At 41.8% G+C, this 19,942-nt stretch overlaps 1 protein-coding gene across 1 annotated transcript; it reads right to left on the bottom strand.

Annotated features, from left to right (window-relative positions):
- Positions 1–1,461: 1,461 nt before the first annotated feature.
- On the bottom strand, positions 1,462–18,958 carry tmem184a (transmembrane protein 184a). Its single transcript, XM_021624933.3, has 9 exons — positions 18,448–18,958; positions 13,924–14,151; positions 10,635–10,800; positions 7,856–7,946; positions 7,489–7,564; positions 6,421–6,512; positions 6,036–6,205; positions 5,699–5,905; positions 1,462–3,501 (listed from the first exon to the last, which is right to left on the bottom strand). Exons 2-9 carry the CDS (start codon positions 14,149–14,151, stop codon positions 3,263–3,265), a joined length of 1,269 nt encoding a protein of 422 aa, XP_021480608.1. The 5' UTR covers positions 18,448–18,958; the 3' UTR covers positions 1,462–3,262.
- Positions 18,959–19,942: the final 984 nt, after the last annotated feature.

Below are 19,942 nucleotides of genomic sequence, written 5' to 3'. Positions count from 1 at the left end.
CAACAACCCCAAGCACAAGGCCAAGACAATGCAAGAGTGGCTTCGGGACAAGTCTCTGAATGTCCTTAAGTGGCCCAGACTTGAACCCGATCTAACATCTCTGGAGAGACCTAAAAAATAGCTGTGCAGCGACGCTCCCCATCCAACCTGACAGAGCTTGAGAGGATCTGTAGAGAAGAATGTGAGAAACACCCCAAATACAGGTGTGCCAAGCTTGTTGTGTCATACCGAAGAAGACGCAAGGCTGTAATCGCTTCAAAAGTTGCTTCAATAAAGTACTGAAAAGGGTTTAAATACTTATGCAAATTTGATATTTTGTTATTTTTTTTTAATAAAAACCCTGAGCTGTTTTTGCTTTGCCATTATGGTCTATTGTGTGTAGATTGATGAGAGAAAAAAAAACAATTTAATCCATTTAAAAATAAAGCTGTAATGTAACAAAATGTGGAAAAAGTCAAGGGGTCTGAATACTTTCCAAATGCAACATGTAAAATGTTAGTCCCATGTTCCATGAGTTTAAATAAATAATCTTCCAAATGCACAAAAAGCTTAATTCTCTCAAATTTGGTGCCCAAATTTGTTTACATCCCTGTTAGTGAGCATTTATCATTTGCCAAGATAATCCATCGACCTGACAGGTGTGGATAATATCAAGAAGCTGATTAAACAGCATGATCATTACACAGGTGCACCTTGTGCTAGGGACAACAAAAGGCCACTTTAAAATGTGCAGTTTTGCAAACAGCACAATGCCACATTTGTCTCAAGTTGTAAGGGAGTGTGCAATTGGCATGCTTACTGCAGGAATGTCTACCAGAGAATTGAATTGAATGTTCATGTCTTTACCATAAACTGCCTCCAGTGTCATTTTAGAGAATTTAGCATTGCGCCCAACTCGCCTCACAACCACAGCCTAGGACCTTCACACCCGGAGGTGCGGGTGCTGAGGAGTATTTCTGTCTGTAATAAAGCCTTTCGGTGGGGGAAAAACTCATTTTGATTGGCTGGGTCTGGCTCCCCATGGCTGCACCCCTGCTCAGTCATGTGAAATTCATGGATTAGGGCCTAATATATTTATTTCAATTGATTGATTACCTTATGATCTGTAACTCAGTAAAATCTTTGAAATTGTTACATGTTGTTTATATTTTTGTTCAGTATACATTGTGCATATGTAAACTATAGAAAAAAAATAGATATATGCACATCCAACTTATCAGGTGCAGGACAGAAGAACAAACCAAAGACAAAAGGAATGTGCGCAACTCTGGTATGCTCCCAACTCTGGTATGCTCCCAACTCTGGTATGCTCCCATGGTGATTTAATCAGATGCACAATAAAGACAAAGTTTCAATCAGAGCTGGATCTTCGTCAGATTGACCTGAGTGGCGGACATTCCTTTTTTTCTTGCATATTTGCATATATAAACTACACATTGCACATCCAGGCCAAAAAAATACTTTCGTAGTCGCAAGAGTTCCGGAACATCTCTTTAATTGTTTATTTTACCTGAGTGCAAAACTGTGACACAACCAAATAAACCAGAATTCAGTAATAGACACTATAGTTACACTACATCTCAGTGATCACTTTATATCCAACTCTACATCTGTTTCTGCTTTCCCAGTAAGGCAGCAATAATTGGCACATGAGGGTATGGAAAAAGTGATTACATTGCACTTAATTTCCCTAACTTAAACGCAGTTCAAAATGATAGGGTAGATGGTGTCCCTCTATCACAATTTGCCACAAACAGAAACAAAATATATATATTTTCTAATGACATGAAACCAACTTAAATATCATGAAATATCAAACTGATCTGCAGAAATCACTGAAAACACATTGTTAATACTACATAGCTTATTTACAATATAGCAATTTATCAAACTTTGTCATTAAGGTAAACATAACAGCAAACATGTCTTAAAAATTAAACATTGAGACCAAAGTACACTGCATAATTTAACATTTAAACCAATCAAACAATTGCTGTACAAATGTTATCTTCAGTGAATTGAAAGGAACAATAATACGAACATCAGAAACTATAAAGGTTCTACTCAAACTATTTACAATACTGCAAATGTTTTTTTTAGGGTTAACATTGTAGAGCTCTGCTGAATTATACACTGAAATCCATGCTGAGAAAATTAATGAGAATACCACAACCCTCCAAGTTGGTGGGAGTCGGCCTTATCCTCCAATTTGTCTGTGGCATGTTAGATACAAAGGATTTCAAAGCGCCAAAGTCTAGAGTTTGAAGTTCCTGCTCCAAAGTCAGTTGTGTCTTTGAAAAAATAATTCAGTTCGTCAGGAGACCCAACAGAGGACTGCTGAGCAAATACTTCAAACACGCAAATGCAAGAGATGGTCCTTGAAGTGTCAGAGCCAGCCATGACGGGCACGATTCCTGGGTTCCCTCCTGAAGTCGTACATTAATCAGCTCCTATTTGAAACTCCCATGAATTAGAGAGCGTGGAGTACATACTTCAGCGGCCAGAGAAGAGCTCAGTCACTGCTACGATAGAGACCGAACCAGGATCAGGGAAAATACCAAAATAAAAATTGCATCACTACCTGCCATGTCTGAAACGGCTCAGCAGACAGGCTATTTTCCCATAGTATCATGACTAGCAAGGCAGAAACAAAAGGCATCTCATAAGGTTATTAAAATCTCAAATTCGGTCCCCTTCTTGATCTTTCCTGCAATAATTATTCATTAAATTAACTGTCCAGGGAAAATCTCACTTTTAAAAGTTCATACTCTCTTAACTCGTACCCAAATAATATTGTGTCGAAAGCATCAACTGGAGAAAAACACTTCAAAAACCTCACCTCAAACATGTATTTCAACCAGACCGTTTAAAACATGCTCGCTATTTCATAGATGATGTCATCCTCCTCAGCTGGCCAATCAGCTATCTACTCGCATTAATATTTTTACCTCACCATTCTATTGTTGGGGTACGCCGACACCATTCCAACACAGAAAAACTGCATACATAAACATTTTTGGAAGGAAAACTTTCACAAATTTTGTAATGAATTATATATAGATCATATTTCATAGAAACACTGGACAGTTACTTTAAAACCAGGACTAAAGTAAAGAGTTAATCTTAAGAAATGAAATGAAAGAAGATGAAAATGAACCACACAGACGGATGCCAGGTCTGACAGTGGGATATGCTGTGCCAGTGTTGTCCTGGGTGTGGTGAGGAAACAAAGACATGGACACTCGTGGTGGTGGGCGACTCCTTAGAATTCGTCATCAGAGATAATCAGCAGGACTTTGTCAGATTTCTTGGAGCTCTTGCTGCTGCCGCCTGTGCCTGCCTTGCCGTTGTTCTGACTGGGCTGTACCACCTCCTGGGTGGACTGCTGGGTGTACTGCTGGTAGGCTGGGGAGAAGTTGTGGATGGCATCCTGGACCATGTCCCCAGGGTTCATCGTCTCCTTCAGACCACTGGAGATGCTCTGCATGGGGGCGATGTTGTCTAGAATAACATAACAACAGACACATTTTGACAAGGTCATTCAACTTGTTTATAGGACATAACTTTGATCTGAATATCAAACCACAGAAAATACAATATACAACATGAGAAATACAAGAGTAGTTACGCTTATGAAAACTAAATTCATCCGTTTTTGAAGACAAGGTGCTGACAGAGACTCATTAGTCAAAACTCCCTAGTCCAGAATCACAGTTGATACGAATCTCACTCATTGGTTTTAAGACTGCTCAGTCCTTGTGCCCAGTGTTCCACCACATGAGGACCTCTTGTTAGTGTTCCTCTATTCTGTGTTGATGGATGAGAGCATAGAGAGAGATGACAGGGGGTCTGCAGCAATTTAGTGGGAGTGAGGAAGATGTTTCCTCTCCTCTGTCTACCTTCCCAGTCACTTCCCCGACTGAGCCCCTCCAGCTGTGGGTCAGGCTGATACTTGACCCTATAATACCAGGGTGTCTCATCCAACGTCCCGGGAGCAGTCCGGTGCAGACAGAACCAACGCAGCCTTCTGTTTCAGGGTCAGCGACAGTGCAGTCTAGGCCAGGTCTCTGGAGGGAAGGCGGCACGGCGGAGGGTTCCGCTGTGCTTCAGGGTCAGAGTAGTGGTTAGGCATGCTCTCCTGAGCTTCTCCTCACAGCTGGCCTGTTTTGCAACTAGGGCTGGGGCTGGCCTCAGTCAGGGTTGGAGGAGGACAGCCTGGAGGTATATAAGCCTCCCAAATCTCCACAGGCATTGAAAACACCACACATGAATGACCTTTTGACACTTCCCAGCCCAGGGAGGGTTGGATGGGGCTGTGACTACAACTCTCAGCAGCAATATCAAAAGGCTAGACTAGTCTTAATGGGAATCTTTCTGGTTCAGGTAATATTTGTGCAGTCCAGTCACATACTATAGCACTGAATTATGACCTTTGAATTGGTGCTTTGGTAGAAAATAACAACTCAGTGGGGCATATAAGAAATGTAGCCCCAACACCATGCATCCCTTTGAGAGGGAAAATTAACTTTCAAAATCATACTTTTGGAAACTCCTCAGAGAATAGTCTGGCTTCAGCTGCATTTCATTTACAAGTTTAGACCACAATAAGAATCTAATTTGCTGCTTAACTTTCTGCGGCTACATTACCATTCGTTTTAAATGAATAGCAACTATAGCAAATTAATAATACATTTTGTACGGGAGCACGAAGAAGGCCGAGCATGGGAGAAATCACTATTCATTTTGTCACAAGGTTCTTTTGATCACTCGGCAACATGAAGAGAACACTGTTACCGGTCAAATGTAATGGACATGGAAACATTTCACACTTAATCAGCATTCAGCGATTCCGTTTCTTTCTGCACGTCTGTCTCCTATAGCCCAAGGCCTCAGCAGGACTGCTGTTGCACGAGGGCTGAGATGATTGATATCTCCGCAGAAGGCTTTTCCCTTGGTCTCCATTTGTCTTCTGCTCATGTGAAAGGTATTGACGTCAGAGCGGTACTGCTAGTTCCTGCGATTAAGCGTATAGTGGCTATGAAATGCTCTTTCTATAGTGTGCTGTGCTAGCAACCTTCCTGTGAGCCATGAGTAATGATGAACACCCTGAAGACCATTCATCTACTGACCTCTGGCCTGCCTGGTTCACACTGTTCACTCTTGCCATGTCTCTCTGACTCGTTTCCCATTCCCTGTTTACAGCCAGGGAATGGGACAGAAAACTGCATTGTCACCTACAGGCAACTTCCAAAATAAAGGAAACACTTGAGTAAATGGGGGATACAAAGTATATTGAAAGCAGTTGCTTCCACACAGGTGTGGTTCCTGAGATAATTAATACACTAACATCCCATTATTTTGTCTACCATGGCTCGGTGACTTTGAAAAAGGGGTCTCAGAGGAGCATAAGGGGTTTAAAGTGTGTGTGTGGGGTCACCAGATCGCAACCCAATTGAAAACTTAAGGGAAATTCTGCAGCAGACATATGGTGAGCCATATGTTTGGAACATTGAATTGCAAAGAAATCCCTGTATCGAATCGCAATACATACAGAATCGTGAGAATTGCAATACATATCGTATCGGTACCCAAGTATGGTGGTAATATCGTGTCCGGCAATTCCCAGCCCACCTAAAGACCATTTCATCAGCTCCAACAGATACCTTCCCTCTCTATGGACGTGTAGAAGTGTAGTTACCGTGTGTCCCTGGTAGATCGTTCTTCTTCTCCTGGTACACGGTGCAGGTGAAGGCGTAGCGCAGGGCGATAGCAGCGAAGAACATCTCGATGCAGGTGATGAAGTTCTGCCAGCCTGCTGCCACAGTGCCGGCACCCACCTCCTGGCCGTCGATAAACAGGGCGTTAGGGATGACCCCACAGCGCTCCAGGATGGCCAGCAACATACCTAAACGACAAAAAGACAACACCTTCACCTGCTACTCCAGTCTAATGTATCAATTACAATGTATTTTGTAGACTTTTCCAACCCCATCAGGGTTTGAATCTGTTGATATTAAGTCAAGGGACCAACGCACCCTGCCAGAAGGACAGGAAGATGACAGATTTGATGGTGAGGAATTTGAGCACGGGTTCATAAGGCCTCAGCAGGTCACTGGTAGCGAAGAAGAAGAGGAAGAGAGCGTACAGGGCCAGGCTGACAGAGATGTTGTAGATGATGGTGATGTAGAGGTATCCTCCATTCACACTGCAGATGGGAACAGGATCAATACAGACGTTAGTAGGGATCTATGTACATTCAGTTTCTGAATTTCCATCCAAATGGAATACTCATATTGTAAATATCAATGTCTAATAGATTCATGTGAAATGTAAAAAGCAAAAAAAAACACAATGAGTAGTACGAGCATGCAAAGGGAAGTTGAATGGGTGAAATGGAATGGAATGAAAGGTTGTGCTCACTTAAAGTCTCCATCATGATATTTGCCAAAGGCCTGCAGGAGGATGGTGATGACGGCCATGATGGGTTTGACGACACAGAACTGAAGAGTGGCCTGCATGACATCAATACAGGATGGGACATGCATTGAACACAGAAACAAAACAAGGAACAATGCAGGTGACAACTACTTCATGCTGGTTATTGGATTTGAAAGGTAGCCAACTGTACGTCTTCAAACACTGAGTAATCTATGAAATGAATGAACATTTTGTGGAAATTGTGTGTCTATCAATTTGCAATGTATGATATAATATGTTAAGAAATCTCAAAAATATGCATGTATTGACATTATGCCAAAACAATGTACTGTCTGAAGTAATGTTAAAGTACACTAAGGGGCATGTGATTGAGTTTCAAGGGTCAGTAGTTTTCCTTACTGGGGCTACCTTCAGACCTTTAAATGGGAAATGATATAGCAACTTTAGGACAGGCTGGTGCTTTTGGATTAGAGGTCCTCCTCTTGAAACCCGGAGTAATCTCTAAATGCAGTTATTGATTCCATTCCCTCCAACTTGTCGTCTCACAGAGCAGATATAGTTCTATCCCTTTCAACTCTGCTACCGAAAGGAAGAGAACAGCAAGGTTGTGCTTTGAAACCACCCCACGTAGGTGTCCAGCCAGAACATGCCAAGTGTTAATCAGCTCCATTTTCTGGACATCTATTCACTGTTCTGAGGACATACCTTTCAGATCCAATAGCCATCAGGGTAAGACTCGGAGCACAGACTGCATCCCCAAGACACTATGGGGACAGTCTCAAGCTGACAGCTCATGTTATTTCTCTGTGCTTATTACAGAGCTGCTTTTACCTGTTCTCAGATTGCTTTCATTTTCCTTTTTAACCAGTCAACCTTATCCTCTAAAAAGTGGACAGCCAATTATAATGGCTGTCATTTCGCAATAGAGGAGCGATCTTGCTTTTGAAAAAAGTTCAATGAGGTGACATTGAAATAACAAATCACAATTTCCTATTTCCATATTTTCAGAGTGCTCTCATCACCCAAGCAGGGAGGGAGATGGAAACTCACCTGTTTACAGAATCTTAAAAAGCCAATAGAGTAGCTTATTCCACCTAAGCAGCAGGTACCATACATACAGCTCGACCTGGGAATGATAGAAAATGTGTGGTCATAAATGTATCCTTTGAATGTGTACGAGATTTAAAGACATCATTCTAGTGTCCAAAATACAAGACAGCATTATCCTTGAAGTCAGACTACCTTAAAACAAGATCAAGAAGTTAATTCGAGGAAATGACAGACTGACCCTGGGTGACTGCAAGACTTGCAATACGAACTGAAAAATCCACAACATTCTGGGTGGGTTTTATGAAAGCTACTTGCATAGCGTGTAGTATGAGACCATGGTATGGGGGATGGGACTGGGAGCACTCACTCAATGGACTTCCCTCGGATCTCGGACATGATGGCACTCTCTCCCCCGAGGTACTCAAAGGACAGGCTCAGGAAGTTGTAAATCACAAATGCTGTCACGGAGAGAAGGGACAAAGTCACTCACATACATTCCTGTACATTATGATGGAATGTTGTTTACAACACTGATTCTAGGTTTTGCAAGTGGGGGTCATTTTCAAAAACAACAATTCAACGTCACGGGTCAGTCCGTTTGAAAATGGAATCCGTAGTAGAGGGAAACAGCACCACTGGCCGCCCCACCACCACAGTTATTGTTTTTGTTGCTGAGCTGAGGAGCGCTGTGCAGCGAGGTAAAACATTTTTTTTGCAGTAGATATTGTGCTCTTCCGCGCATTCAATGATGTTGTAATATCACAAACAGATGTGGCTGTTTCACCACTAACTCTCTACACGGGTGGGAATTAGCCTACATGGAAAGGGCTACATTTCTTTCAGGAGAAATATGAAATGCATAACCATGGTAGCAACTGAAAGGGAACAGTTTAGAGAAAAAGGGGAAATTATTACACCAAATAGGTGAGGACACAACAGTTCACCTGACAACACTGAATCCAAAACATTACACTGTTGATTTTATGTGCATTTTACATTTACTGTACTTTTCACCGCATCGGTTGATTCCGAAATCAGAAAATACTCTTGATACATTCAGTAACATGATGAGAATATTCCCTGGAAAATGTGGGGTAGGCGCAACATAAGAAAAAAAAATGACAAGGGTTTGAGTGAGAGGTGGCTACACACCTCTCCAAAGTGTAGTTTCAATGCACGTTTATGACTAAAAGAAGAGTCTTCCACTGTAAAGGTGCTTTTCGCTCTCCTAGCTGTTCCGTTGAGGAATTAGAGCAAGCATACTTCTAGTTATTTTGTTTGGAACACAACCCTGCCATCACTCAATTACTGTTGTCGTTTACGCAATCCAAAAACTGACCATTACAAATCACGATCTGGGTCAGGTGGGCATCATTTGAAAGCCTGTTCTTTTGCCAACATGACTAGCTAAATTATAAAATATCATCTTACAGTGTTAGGATTTCACAATGCAATACAGGAAAACAGATCAGAATTTTGTTGCGCATAGAAAGGTGTCACGACTGCATTCAGGTGCGTGTGCCACAGGGGAGTTTGTCACAATAGACAAACATAGGCTTGTTCTGTTCACAATAACCCTGGGTGTGTCATCATCTCAACATGTACATTAAAGTGATTGATCATAAACGTCGACACTGTATATGACATTAGTTTTATGATATGAAAATGTGAAGTCGCACATTTGGACTCATGGGTGTTTGGCCTGCTTGTATGACATCAAAGCAGTGTTTATTATAATCCTCAACTTCAATTTCAAAATACATAGAGTTCTCTTAATTTACTGCACTTCCCTCACTCAGACAACAAAACATTTGCTAAAGTCGTCCAATTCGCGGGAGGGACGGGAGTGACACCGCCTGGGCGCTCAAGTTCAGCACGGATGTCGGAACCCATACAGCACTGAAGTGCATGTATAGCATTTTACTGCACAGCCAATGCCTTCCAATTTAGCTGTTTATTGGTGCCCAAATCTGCCATTTCAACCCGTATACGGGTACGAGTGTAAAGGGCTACCGATTCCAGCTAATCTCAGTAAATATTCATGTTCTGTCTATATAAATCATTCCTCATAAACATGGGTTTTAAAGATAATTTGTCAATCTGTGAGCATTCTGTGCTGCAGGTAATATTGTGGGCCAGATTGTGATGAAAGCACTGTAGAGATCTTCCGTCCTAATTTAGAAGCTGTGGAAACTGAAATTATACTTTGGTGAGAGGGTTTCACTTTACAATAATCATATTTTTTTACCAATCGATGGTTCTCTGTCCTTCAAATCATTGGTTGCCATTTCAGGAGAGGTTTAAAAAACGCAAATGGAAGTTACACTCTCAAGTATCAGGGGCACAGAGTTTCACACAGTTCTTTAGCCCTGGCCATGCTGACTCAATGCAATGCAACAGTTACCCTGCTTTCAGATGCTGATTTTAGAGAGCAATCTCCACCACCAATCATAAACTTGTCTCAAACACTAAATTAATCTGGTCAATAATGTATGTGAAATACTAATAGTTTTGTCCATATATTAAATGACACTTAAACAATTCTGCATGTGATTCTCTCTGCCATTGTTAAAGTACTACAGTCTTTTCTTATTGCTTCGGTACATAATGACTATTAAAGAAAGGCTTTTCAGAGGAAAATTTGTGAGACATTAATAATTAAATGTGAAGAATAGCTATGAGGAAGATGAACATTTCCTTTAAGTTTGAATTAAAAACAACTCTTAACTAGTTTAGTTTGGATTAGAATGATCTGAACTAAAGTACATCCCTTTTCCACCTTTTGCAAAAAATAGAATACAAAAACCACCAAGCCCAAGAGGAAAAAAGACAGGTCTGAAAGTCTACACGCCCTGGAAACAGAACACCACGAACAATAGGACCTCCCTGCCCATAGGGCGGCACTGACAGGTGAGGAAAAACAGGTTGGGCCAGTCCGTTTTAGCTTCAATCCTTCTAGCCATTAAATGTTTTTTCAGAACTCATAATAGGTCTAAATGTCATTACTGGCCAGACAGAACTCGCCCGGTGTCTGAATACTGCCGCCTGTACAGGTGCTTATAGAGTAAACCGCTGTCAAGGCGCTGGCTGAGATATGAGGCAACAGCGAAAGGGAGGAGAAGGGTGGGGTGGTTGGTTTACCGTACCTTCATAACAGTCTCGGACGGAGTCAAAGTAGACATAGTACTGGTCGTTGCTGATGAAGAGCAGGCTGAGCCAGGAGTCGAACGCATAGATTGGCACGATGAAAAGAATGCGAATGATGTAGCGCTGCTCGTTAGGGACCGTGTAGGACCTCAGGTGTGTGTAGATCTGGAAAAGGAACAGAGAAACAAAACAAAAATAGTTATTAAAATAACAAGAGCACTGACTAGGCAAAAGTGCATTGAGGTATTCAAATCCCAGTTTCAGCCCCTAGACCAACCATTATGAATAATTGAGCTAAACCTGACGAGCAGTATTAGGGGGCCAGTGCTTCAAAGAGATGGGTTCTTATGAATAAACGGCACTTCCTCGGAACCCTCTCAAGGCACGTTTTGGCTATCACACAGGGCCCAACAGGCTTTAGAAGGACAGCATTACAGCATTGACTAAAATATATTTAAAAAAGGACCGTGTCTGTAGGTTTGGGGTCGAGAGGTAAGAAAAAGATAGAGGAGGGTAAAAATGAAAACCCAGAATGATAACACTGCATAATTGGGGTAACAAGGTGAGCGGGATGAATTTCTGCTGATCAAGGCAAACGCTTGACTGAAAAGTGAACGTCTGTGTTATAGAATCAACTCTCCTAGAGATGTGTTAGACGGACGTTTTTACACTTGGGAGGGAGAACAGAAAGAAGTAGAGGGGTGCACTGCTTCAAAACTTGTGTCTCAGACAGTTGAATTTGATTGAACTCTTCAATTTCACTGAATCATTTAAAAACATAATGCAGTATGTGAATGCTAAATGGTGTAGCATGATTCCCTATTCTAGGAACCAACATTTTTCAGAATTGGAGTCAAGGCCATGGGGTGAAGGAAAGTTCAGAGCATCCATTATATAATTCAGTTTGTGAAGCACATAATCAACTACATATTTTCAGGGGCAAATGCCAAAGGAAACTAAAAGCAATGGTCAGAGTTGAGTATTGCAGTTTGATCCATTTCAAGTGGTGCACCATGGCATTTCTTGACTTCAGGTCCACTTACACAGACTCATGCAACATGATTAAATGGCCATTAGAGGTGGCACATTAGAGGCTGGCCAATGCCAGGGCGTGATGCATGGGGCTCTCCTGAGAAGTGAAGCAGGCTGCAGACTGATGTCCTCCATTTCCCCTGAATGGCTGGTGGAAAGACTGCGGTCCTCCAGGCTCCATAATGCTGAGCTGACAGGCAGACAGACAGAGCTGTGCCCTGGGTAATGACTCTGCTCTAGCCTGACTCAGACTCAATACCCGTCTTCCATAGTTGAGCAGTAACCCAAGTCCATCCCCCAGCTAATTTCAGTTGGTCTGTGAAAGGCGTATAACTCTACCTCATAACACTCCCCAGCCCGCCCCTGGCACTGACAGCTGTGACACACCAAACGTCCATGTTGGAATGAGAAAGTGTGTGGAGTGTCTCGCGTTTATACCAAGCAGTGTCCATGAGAAAGTGAGAGGGGCGCGCACTGAGCCCGACAGCTCTATACAGAACACCCAGACAGAATGAGAAGACCACACATCACACTGACTATAGTGTGATATTATGACCCTCCTCTCTCCATGACAAGCTGCCCCGGGAAGTGGGAGGTCTGAACAGTGTAGTTTGTCAGAGAACATCAGTAACACTCCATAGCACTGTAACACCTGGTGCTTTGGACCACAGTGAGCAGACTGGGATATCTAAGATCAGCATCGACCAGCATACAGTGTTAGTATGCAGAATTGGGAGAGGAGGAGAACTCTCCAGAGACAGTCTTACGGACGAAAATCTGATGATACACCAGAATACTAAATAAAACCAATCCTGTTGGGAAGGCTGTTTTTAATCTCCCTGCGTGTTTGCCTCATGCAACCCTGCAACTATCTCACGGGCCACATATGTTCATATCTGGCCTGCTTCGATGGGGAGTGGATGGGAAAACAAAGTACTCCAAAACTAAAACAGATGGACGGAACGGGAGACTCCATGGAATGCCAAATTGACAGTATTTTTTGCGTGTTGTAAAAAAAACATCTAATTAAAAAATTGTAGAACTCCTTTTATGAACAATTTCAATTTTATAAGACATGTTAAATCTAGTAAAAAAAAAAAAAGGGTATGCTCGTTATGCCAGAGGTATGCCTACTTCTGCTTGATGTATTTTCAGTAATAAAGTATGAGCTGATGATAATGTGAAACGTATCAGAAATGTTGCAACCAGCGTATAGAAAAGGTCAGCACATGAACCCTGAGGACAATAATACCATCATATTCCTATCTAGAAATATCGTGATCATCTAAATCTCCAACCAGAGCCAACACAGTGGGACTCCCTGGGGGCTTCCTGTCTATACAGCCGCTAAAGGTTGGATGGACCCATTCTCAGCAGCACACAGGTTTATCGGTTCATCAGCACAATATGAGAAGAGACGGCTCGCTCCCCAATGCTGAGCAGCATAAAACACACAGGTCATTCGCTGATTGCCCCTCGCAAAACGTGATCCTCTCTTTTTATTACGTCGCTGGAAATGTGACCTCGACAACACCTGCACATCTCTGCTGATAATGCATGCCATTCAAATGTACACCCTCTGTGCAGTTGATGAAACCACAGTCTGGTGATAAGTATCACCATAGTCTCCACTGAAAGATTACAGCAAGAGACTGAGTAAATAGCAATAACTGAAGAAAAAACACCCTTCAGTAAGCCTATAATGAATGTGAATATAATCATGGATAGGCCTTATTATACTTGGTTAAAGTTATATAACTGCCCTGCCCAGCCATTTGATCGATGACGGCTCTGTTTGCATTGTGTTGTTATCAGTGGTAGTCACGGTCAATGGAAGTGCCCGCAAACAGCAACACTAATGGATCACCTAGTAACAATTAAGAAACAATGACACACTATGTACAAACTGTCACTTTACAGATAGGAGCCAATTAACTTTCAAACTCAGCCTTGCCTCTCAATGATGGAGACGGCGAGGAGAAAGTAGGTCTGGTCAACACCTGATACTGGATCAAATGTAGAAGTGAAAAACACAAAACAAAATGTATTGTCTGGCTGGAGTCTTCACCCTCTGGTAAGGGTGTAGGCAACCCACAACACCTTCCTAGCTCCCATTTCATATTTGCATTTGTTTGCCTAAAAGCTGAGTGATACTGACAACGCCTGGAGCCATGCTTTTAACTTGCCCCTGATTTTGTTCACTAGATTCACATCAAAACGAGTACAGAGGCAGAAAACTGATAAAATGTAACCTACCTGATGGCAAGTAAGGAGCAGTGCTGACCAGACAAAGATCCCCGACAGAGCTTGAGCAGCAGTCGTATTCAAGAAGATATCGTGTGCCACAATAGTCCCATTCCCTGTTTGAATTATTGTCATGTTGGATATGTCTGACTTGTTAAGAATTGGAGACGCGAAACGTATGAGAGACTCGTTTTGGGGGACCTCCGAGTCCATCGCCATCTCCTCTGAGGTGCTGTTCATCTGAAACAATAAAAAGTGTTGTTTGGGTAAATGAGGAAGCTTTAGGCCAGGGATAGTCAAATAGATTCAGCCGCGGGCCAATTTTTTCTTGAGTGGATAGTCAGGAGGTCAGAACATAATGACAAATAATTTGTAGACTTCAAATTAACCGCAAGAAGCCTAAACAGATACAATATTTGACTAAAACATAAATCATTTCAAACCTTGCTAACATTTGAAAATGATCACTTATCACTTAGAGCTGATTTGCAGGTGTTTTTACACCCCCCCAAAAAACGATATATACACAGTGCATTCAGAAAGTATTCAGCACTGAAGGTCCCTTTTTCCACATCTTGTTACGTTACAGCCGTATTCCAAAATGGATTTAAAAAAAAAATAACAATCATCAATCTACACACAATACCCCATAATGACAAAGTGAAAACAGGTTATTTATATTTGCAAATGTATAAAAAAAAAAAAACTGAAATTCCTTATTTACGTGAGTATTCAGACCATTTCCTATGAGACTAGAATTATTTTTTAACCTTTATTTAACTAGGCAAGTCATTAAGAACAAATTCTTATTTTCAATGCCTAGGAACAGTGGGTTAATTGCCTGTTCAGGGGCAGAACGACAGATTTGTACCTTGTCAGCTCGGGGGTTTGAACTTGCAACCTTGCGGTTACTAGTCTAACGCTCTAGCCATTAGGCTACCCTGCCGCCCCAGGGTTGAACTCAGGTGCATGCTGATTCCATTGATCATCCTCCAGTCCAGCTGTGGTAAATTCAATTGATTGGACATGATTTGGAAACTGTCTATATAAGGTCCCACAGTTGACAGTGCATGTCAGAGCAAAAACCAAGCCATGAGGTTGAAGGAATTGTCCATAGCGCTCCGAGACAGGATTGTGTTGAGGCACAGATCTGGAGAAGGGTACCAATATATTTCTGCAGCATTGAAGGTCCCTAAGAACACAGTGGCCTCCATCATTCTTAAATAGAAGAAGTTTGGAACCACCAAGACTCTTCCGAGAGCTGGCTGCCGGCCAAACTGAGCAATCAGGAGAGAAGGGCCTTGGTCAGGGAGGTGACCAAGAACCCGATGGTTACTCTGACAGAGCTCCAGAGTTCCTCTGTGGAGATGGGAGAACCTTCCAGAAGGACAACCATCTCTGCAGCACTCCACCAATCAGGCCTTTATGGTAGTGGCCAGACAAAAGCCACTCCTCAGTAAAAGGCACGACAGCCTGCTTGCATTTTGCCAAAAGGCACCTAAAGACTCTCAGAACATGATGATGAAACCAAGATTGAATTGTTTGGCCTGAATGCCAAGTGTCTGGAGGAAACCTGGCACCATCCCTACGGTGAAGTATGGTAGTGGCAGAATCATGCTGTGGAGATATTTTTCAGCGGCAGGGACTGGGAAACTAGTCAGGATCGAGGGAAAGATTAATGGAGCAAATTACAGTGAGATCCTTGATGACAACCTGCTCCAGAGCATTCAGGACCTCAGACTGGGGTGAAGGTTTATCTTCCAACAGGACAACAACCCTAAGTACACAGCCAAGACAACGCAGAAGTGGCTTTGGGACAAGTCTCTGAACGTCCTTGAATGGCCCAGCCACAGCCCGGACTTGAACCCGAATTAACATCTCTGGAGAGACCTGAAAATAGCTGTGCAGCAACACTCCCCATCCAACCTGACGGAGCTTGAGAGGATCTGCAGAGAAGAATGGGAGAAACTCCCCAAATACAGGTGTGCTAAGCTTGTAGTGTCATACCCAAGAAGACTTGAAGCTGTAATTGCTGCCACATTTTCTTAAAGTACTGAGAATACAGTCTGAGCCAGGGGTCTGTTACTTGAACTCTGGGAAGCATTTATTTGGGCTGCAATTTCTGAGGCTGGTAACTCTAATGAACTTATCCTCTGCAGCAGAGGTAACTCTGGGTCTTCCTTTCCTGTGGCAGTCCTCATGAGAGCCAGTTTCATCATAGCGCTTGATGGTTTTTGCGACAGCACTTGAATAAACATTCAACATTTTTCTTATTGACTGACCTTCATGTCTTAAAGTAATGATGGACTGTCATTTCTCTTTACTTATTTGAGCTGTTCTTGCCATCATATGGACTTGGTATTTTACCCAATTGTGCTATCTTCTGTATACCACCCCTACCTTGTCACAACACAACTGTTTGGCTCAAATGCATTAAGAAGGAAAGAAATTCCACAAATTAACTTTTAACAAGGCACACCTGTTCATTGAAATGCATCCCAGGTGACTAACTCATGAAGCTGGTTGAAACACAATGCCAAGCGTGTGCAAAGCTCTCATCAAGGCAAAGGGTGGCTACTTTGAAGAATCTAAAACATATTTTGATTTGTTTAACACTTTTGTTTACTACATGATTCCATATGTGTTATTTCATAGTTAATGTCTTCACTATAATTCTACAATGTAAAAAAAAAAAAGAGCCTTGAATGAGTAGGCACCCAAACTTATATATATATATATATATAAAGGCAACATGTAAAGTGTTGGCCCCATGTTTCATGAGCTGAAATAAAAGATCCCCCCCAAAATGTCCATACACACAAAAAGCTTATTTCTCTAAAATTGTGTGCATATTTGTTTCCATCCCTGTTAGTGAGCATTTCTCCTTTGACAAGATAATCACAAAACACAGGTGCACCTTGTGCTGGGGACAATAAAAAGCCACAAAATGTAGTTGTCACACAAAACAATTCCACAGATGTCTCAAGTTGAGGGAGCGTGCAGTTGGCATGCTGACTGCAGAAATGTCTACTAGAGCTGTTGCCAGAGAATGTAATGTTCATTTTTCTACCATAAGCCAACTCCAACATTATTTTAGAGAATTTGGCCTCAAAAACGCAGAACACGTGTAACCACGCCAGTCCAGGGTCTCTGCATCCGGCTTCTTCATCTATGGAATTGTCAGGACAGCTGATGAAATTGTGGGTTTGCATAACTGAAGAATTGATGCACAAACTGTCAGAAACCGTCTCAGGGAAGCTCACCTGCATGCTTGTCGTCCTCACCAGGGTCTTGACCTGACTGCAGTTGGCAAATGCTCACCTTTGATGGCAAATGCTCACCTTTGATGGCCAACTGGCACGCTGGAGAAGTGTGCTCTACATGGATGAATCCAGGTGTACCAGGCAGATGGCAAACAGCGTGTATGGCGTTGTGTGGACGAGTGGTTTGCTGGTGTCAATGTTGTGAACAGAGTGCCCCATGCTGGCGGTGGTGTTAGAGATCACAGATAGAAACTCAGAAACCGTGGGGGGCCAAATAAATTATTTGGCCAGTGGCTGCCAGTTGGGGAACCCTGCTCTAGGCTCAGTTGTGGAAAAAATATGCAATTATCATACTTGAGTAAAAATAAATATACTTCAATAGAAAATGACTCAAGAGTGAAAGTCACCCAGTAAAATAGTACTTAAGTAAAAGTCTAAAAGTATAAATAATTTCAAATTCCTTCTATTAAGCAAACCAGAAGGCACCCACCAAAAACACTACTTAAATTGTACTTTAAAGTCTTTTTACACCACTGTCTAGGCTACATACATATAGGAAATCATATTTTAAATGTCCTAAACATTTGCATGACAATCAGCTGCTGGTTTATGAAAAAGCGCAGGTTCTTTGAGCTGTTAACTTCTTAATAACATAACAAAAAATATAAGATCACAACTGCCGTATACAATACCATAAAACACTAGCAGATCAGCTCCATGTGATTTTAATTTGGGAACTCTGTTCTAAAATGTTCCACGCATAATAGAGAGATATATTTGATCGTATACAAATGTGGACAAGGGTTGAAATTATTATGTTTTAGGCTTCTTGCGGTCAATGTGCTATCTAAAAATTATTTGTAATTATGTTCCGGTGTTCTGACAGATGGGGAATTTTCGGCACAACACCCGCCCATGACCACCCGCTCAAGAAAAAAATAGTCCCGCGGCTGAATCTACAGTAGTTGATGATCCCTGTGATAGGCCTATGTGAATTATCAAGAAAAAAACAACCACAACTTTAATAATCTGTCTGAGAAACCTGTTGCATGGGCAAGTCATAGCCTACACGCCTATGTCCAAACAAATATTTGTAATTACTTAGTTATATGTAAGCAAACATAGGTAAAATACTCTGGAGTATCCATTTTGAGCGAAATAAACTTAAAATAGAACGGGCAGGTATAAATCGTGCCCTTTCTCAAAAATACATTTGGAATGGAACAAATAATAGAAATAAAGATTATTTAGCTGTGTTATCGAATACAATTACCAGTGAGCTTGCTGAGAAATGTCTTCCTTTCAAAACGTACGACGAAGGATTCAATACTTCCTTGTTGTGAAGACAGGTGTAATGGGAGTTCGAAGTCCACAGAGCCGGTGAAGGTTGAACTGACTCAGTCAGTGTAGGTTATTCGAATAAAGGAGGATGTAGGCCTATGTTTTAATTAATTTTCTAATAAAAGCGACACAGATAATACCGAATATAAACTCTCTGGACTATTGCCCCTTCTCAATAAACTGCAACATCAGGTATTTATTAATTGCGTTGTTTCTGTTTCAAAACGTTTCGTCGCAACAGAAACCGTTAAAGCCAAAGGAAAAGGTTTTGCAACGATAACGAGTTTCAATTGGACAAATTCAGATAGGTCCCTCCCAATTTCCGTCCGTTCGCTGTTTGCGTCCGTTCTTACACGGTAAACGGTTTCCGTTGCCAGACTCATGAATACACCCCAGGTAAACACTCGGGTGGAACATGGACGTAGAAGCGGTCATCGTCATGTGACACAACCATAGGCCAAGTAGCATATACACTCTTTGCATGTCCATCCAGTCGTGTGTGTGCAATAAGTGAGAACTTTGTGGATAAATGTGGTCTGTGGTTGAGGCCAGTTGGACATACTGCCAAATTCCCTTGGATTTTTAAAAATGTATTTCAGCTCATGAAACATGGGACCAACACTTTACACTGAAAAAATATATAAACGCAACATGTAAGGTGTTGTTACCATGTTTAAGGAGCTGACAAAATAAAGTCCAGAAAAGCTCAATACCCACAAAAAGCTTATTTCTCTTAAATTTTGGGCACAGCCCTGTTATTGAGCATTTCTCCTTTGCCAAAGTGTGACATATCAAGAAGCTGATTAAACAGCATGATCATTACACAGGTGCACCTTGTGCTGGGGACAATAAAAAGGCCACTTTAAAATGTGCACACAACACAATGCAACAGATGTCTCAAGTTGAGGGAGTGTGCAATTGGCATGTTGACAGCAGGAATGTCCACCAGAGCTGTTGCCTGTAATAAAGCCGTTTTGTGGGGAAAACTAATGTTGATTGGCTGGGCCTGGCTCCCCAGTGGGTGGGCCTATGCCCAACCAGGCCCAAACACGGCTGTATCCCTGCCCAGTCATATGAAATCCATAGATTAGGGCCCCAATGAATTTATTTCAATTGACTGATTTCCCTATATTAACTGTAACTCAGTAAAATCTTTTGAAATTGTTGAGTGTTGTGTTTATATTGTTGTTCTATTTATGTACAGTTGAAGTTGGAAGTTTACATACACTTAGGTTGGAGTCATTAAAACTTGTTTTCAACCACTCCACAAACTAGTTTTGGCAAGTCAGTTAGGACATCTACTTTGTGCATGACACAAGTCATTTTTCCAACAATTGTTTACAGACTATATTATATTTACAGATTTACAGATTACAGATTACATCACTTATAATTCAATGTATCACAATTCCAGTGGGTCAGAAGTT

The sequence above is a fragment of the Oncorhynchus mykiss genome, chromosome 12, assembly GCF_057628025.1.
Source record: "Oncorhynchus mykiss isolate SJ-2025 chromosome 12, ASM5762802v1, whole genome shotgun sequence".
Classification (NCBI taxonomy): Eukaryota; Metazoa; Chordata; class Actinopteri; order Salmoniformes; family Salmonidae; genus Oncorhynchus; species Oncorhynchus mykiss.
This window is presented reverse-complemented; position numbering and strand designations above follow the sequence as displayed.

What these genes read in the sequence shown, in the direction of transcription:
- tmem184a (XM_021624933.3), bottom strand. Translation starts at nt 14,151, where the DNA reads ATGAACAGCACCTCAGAGGAGATGGCGATGGACTCGGAGGTCCCCCAA. An exon ending in ATCCGAGGGAAGTCCATTGA is followed by an intron (nt 7,565 to 7,855) that starts GTGAGTGCTCCC and finishes TATCATTCCCAG; the next exon opens with GTCGAGCTGTATGTATGGTA. An exon ending in TATCATGATGGAGACTTTAA is followed by an intron (nt 6,206 to 6,420) that starts GTGAGCACAACC and finishes TCCCATCTGCAG; the next exon opens with TGTGAATGGAGGATACCTCT.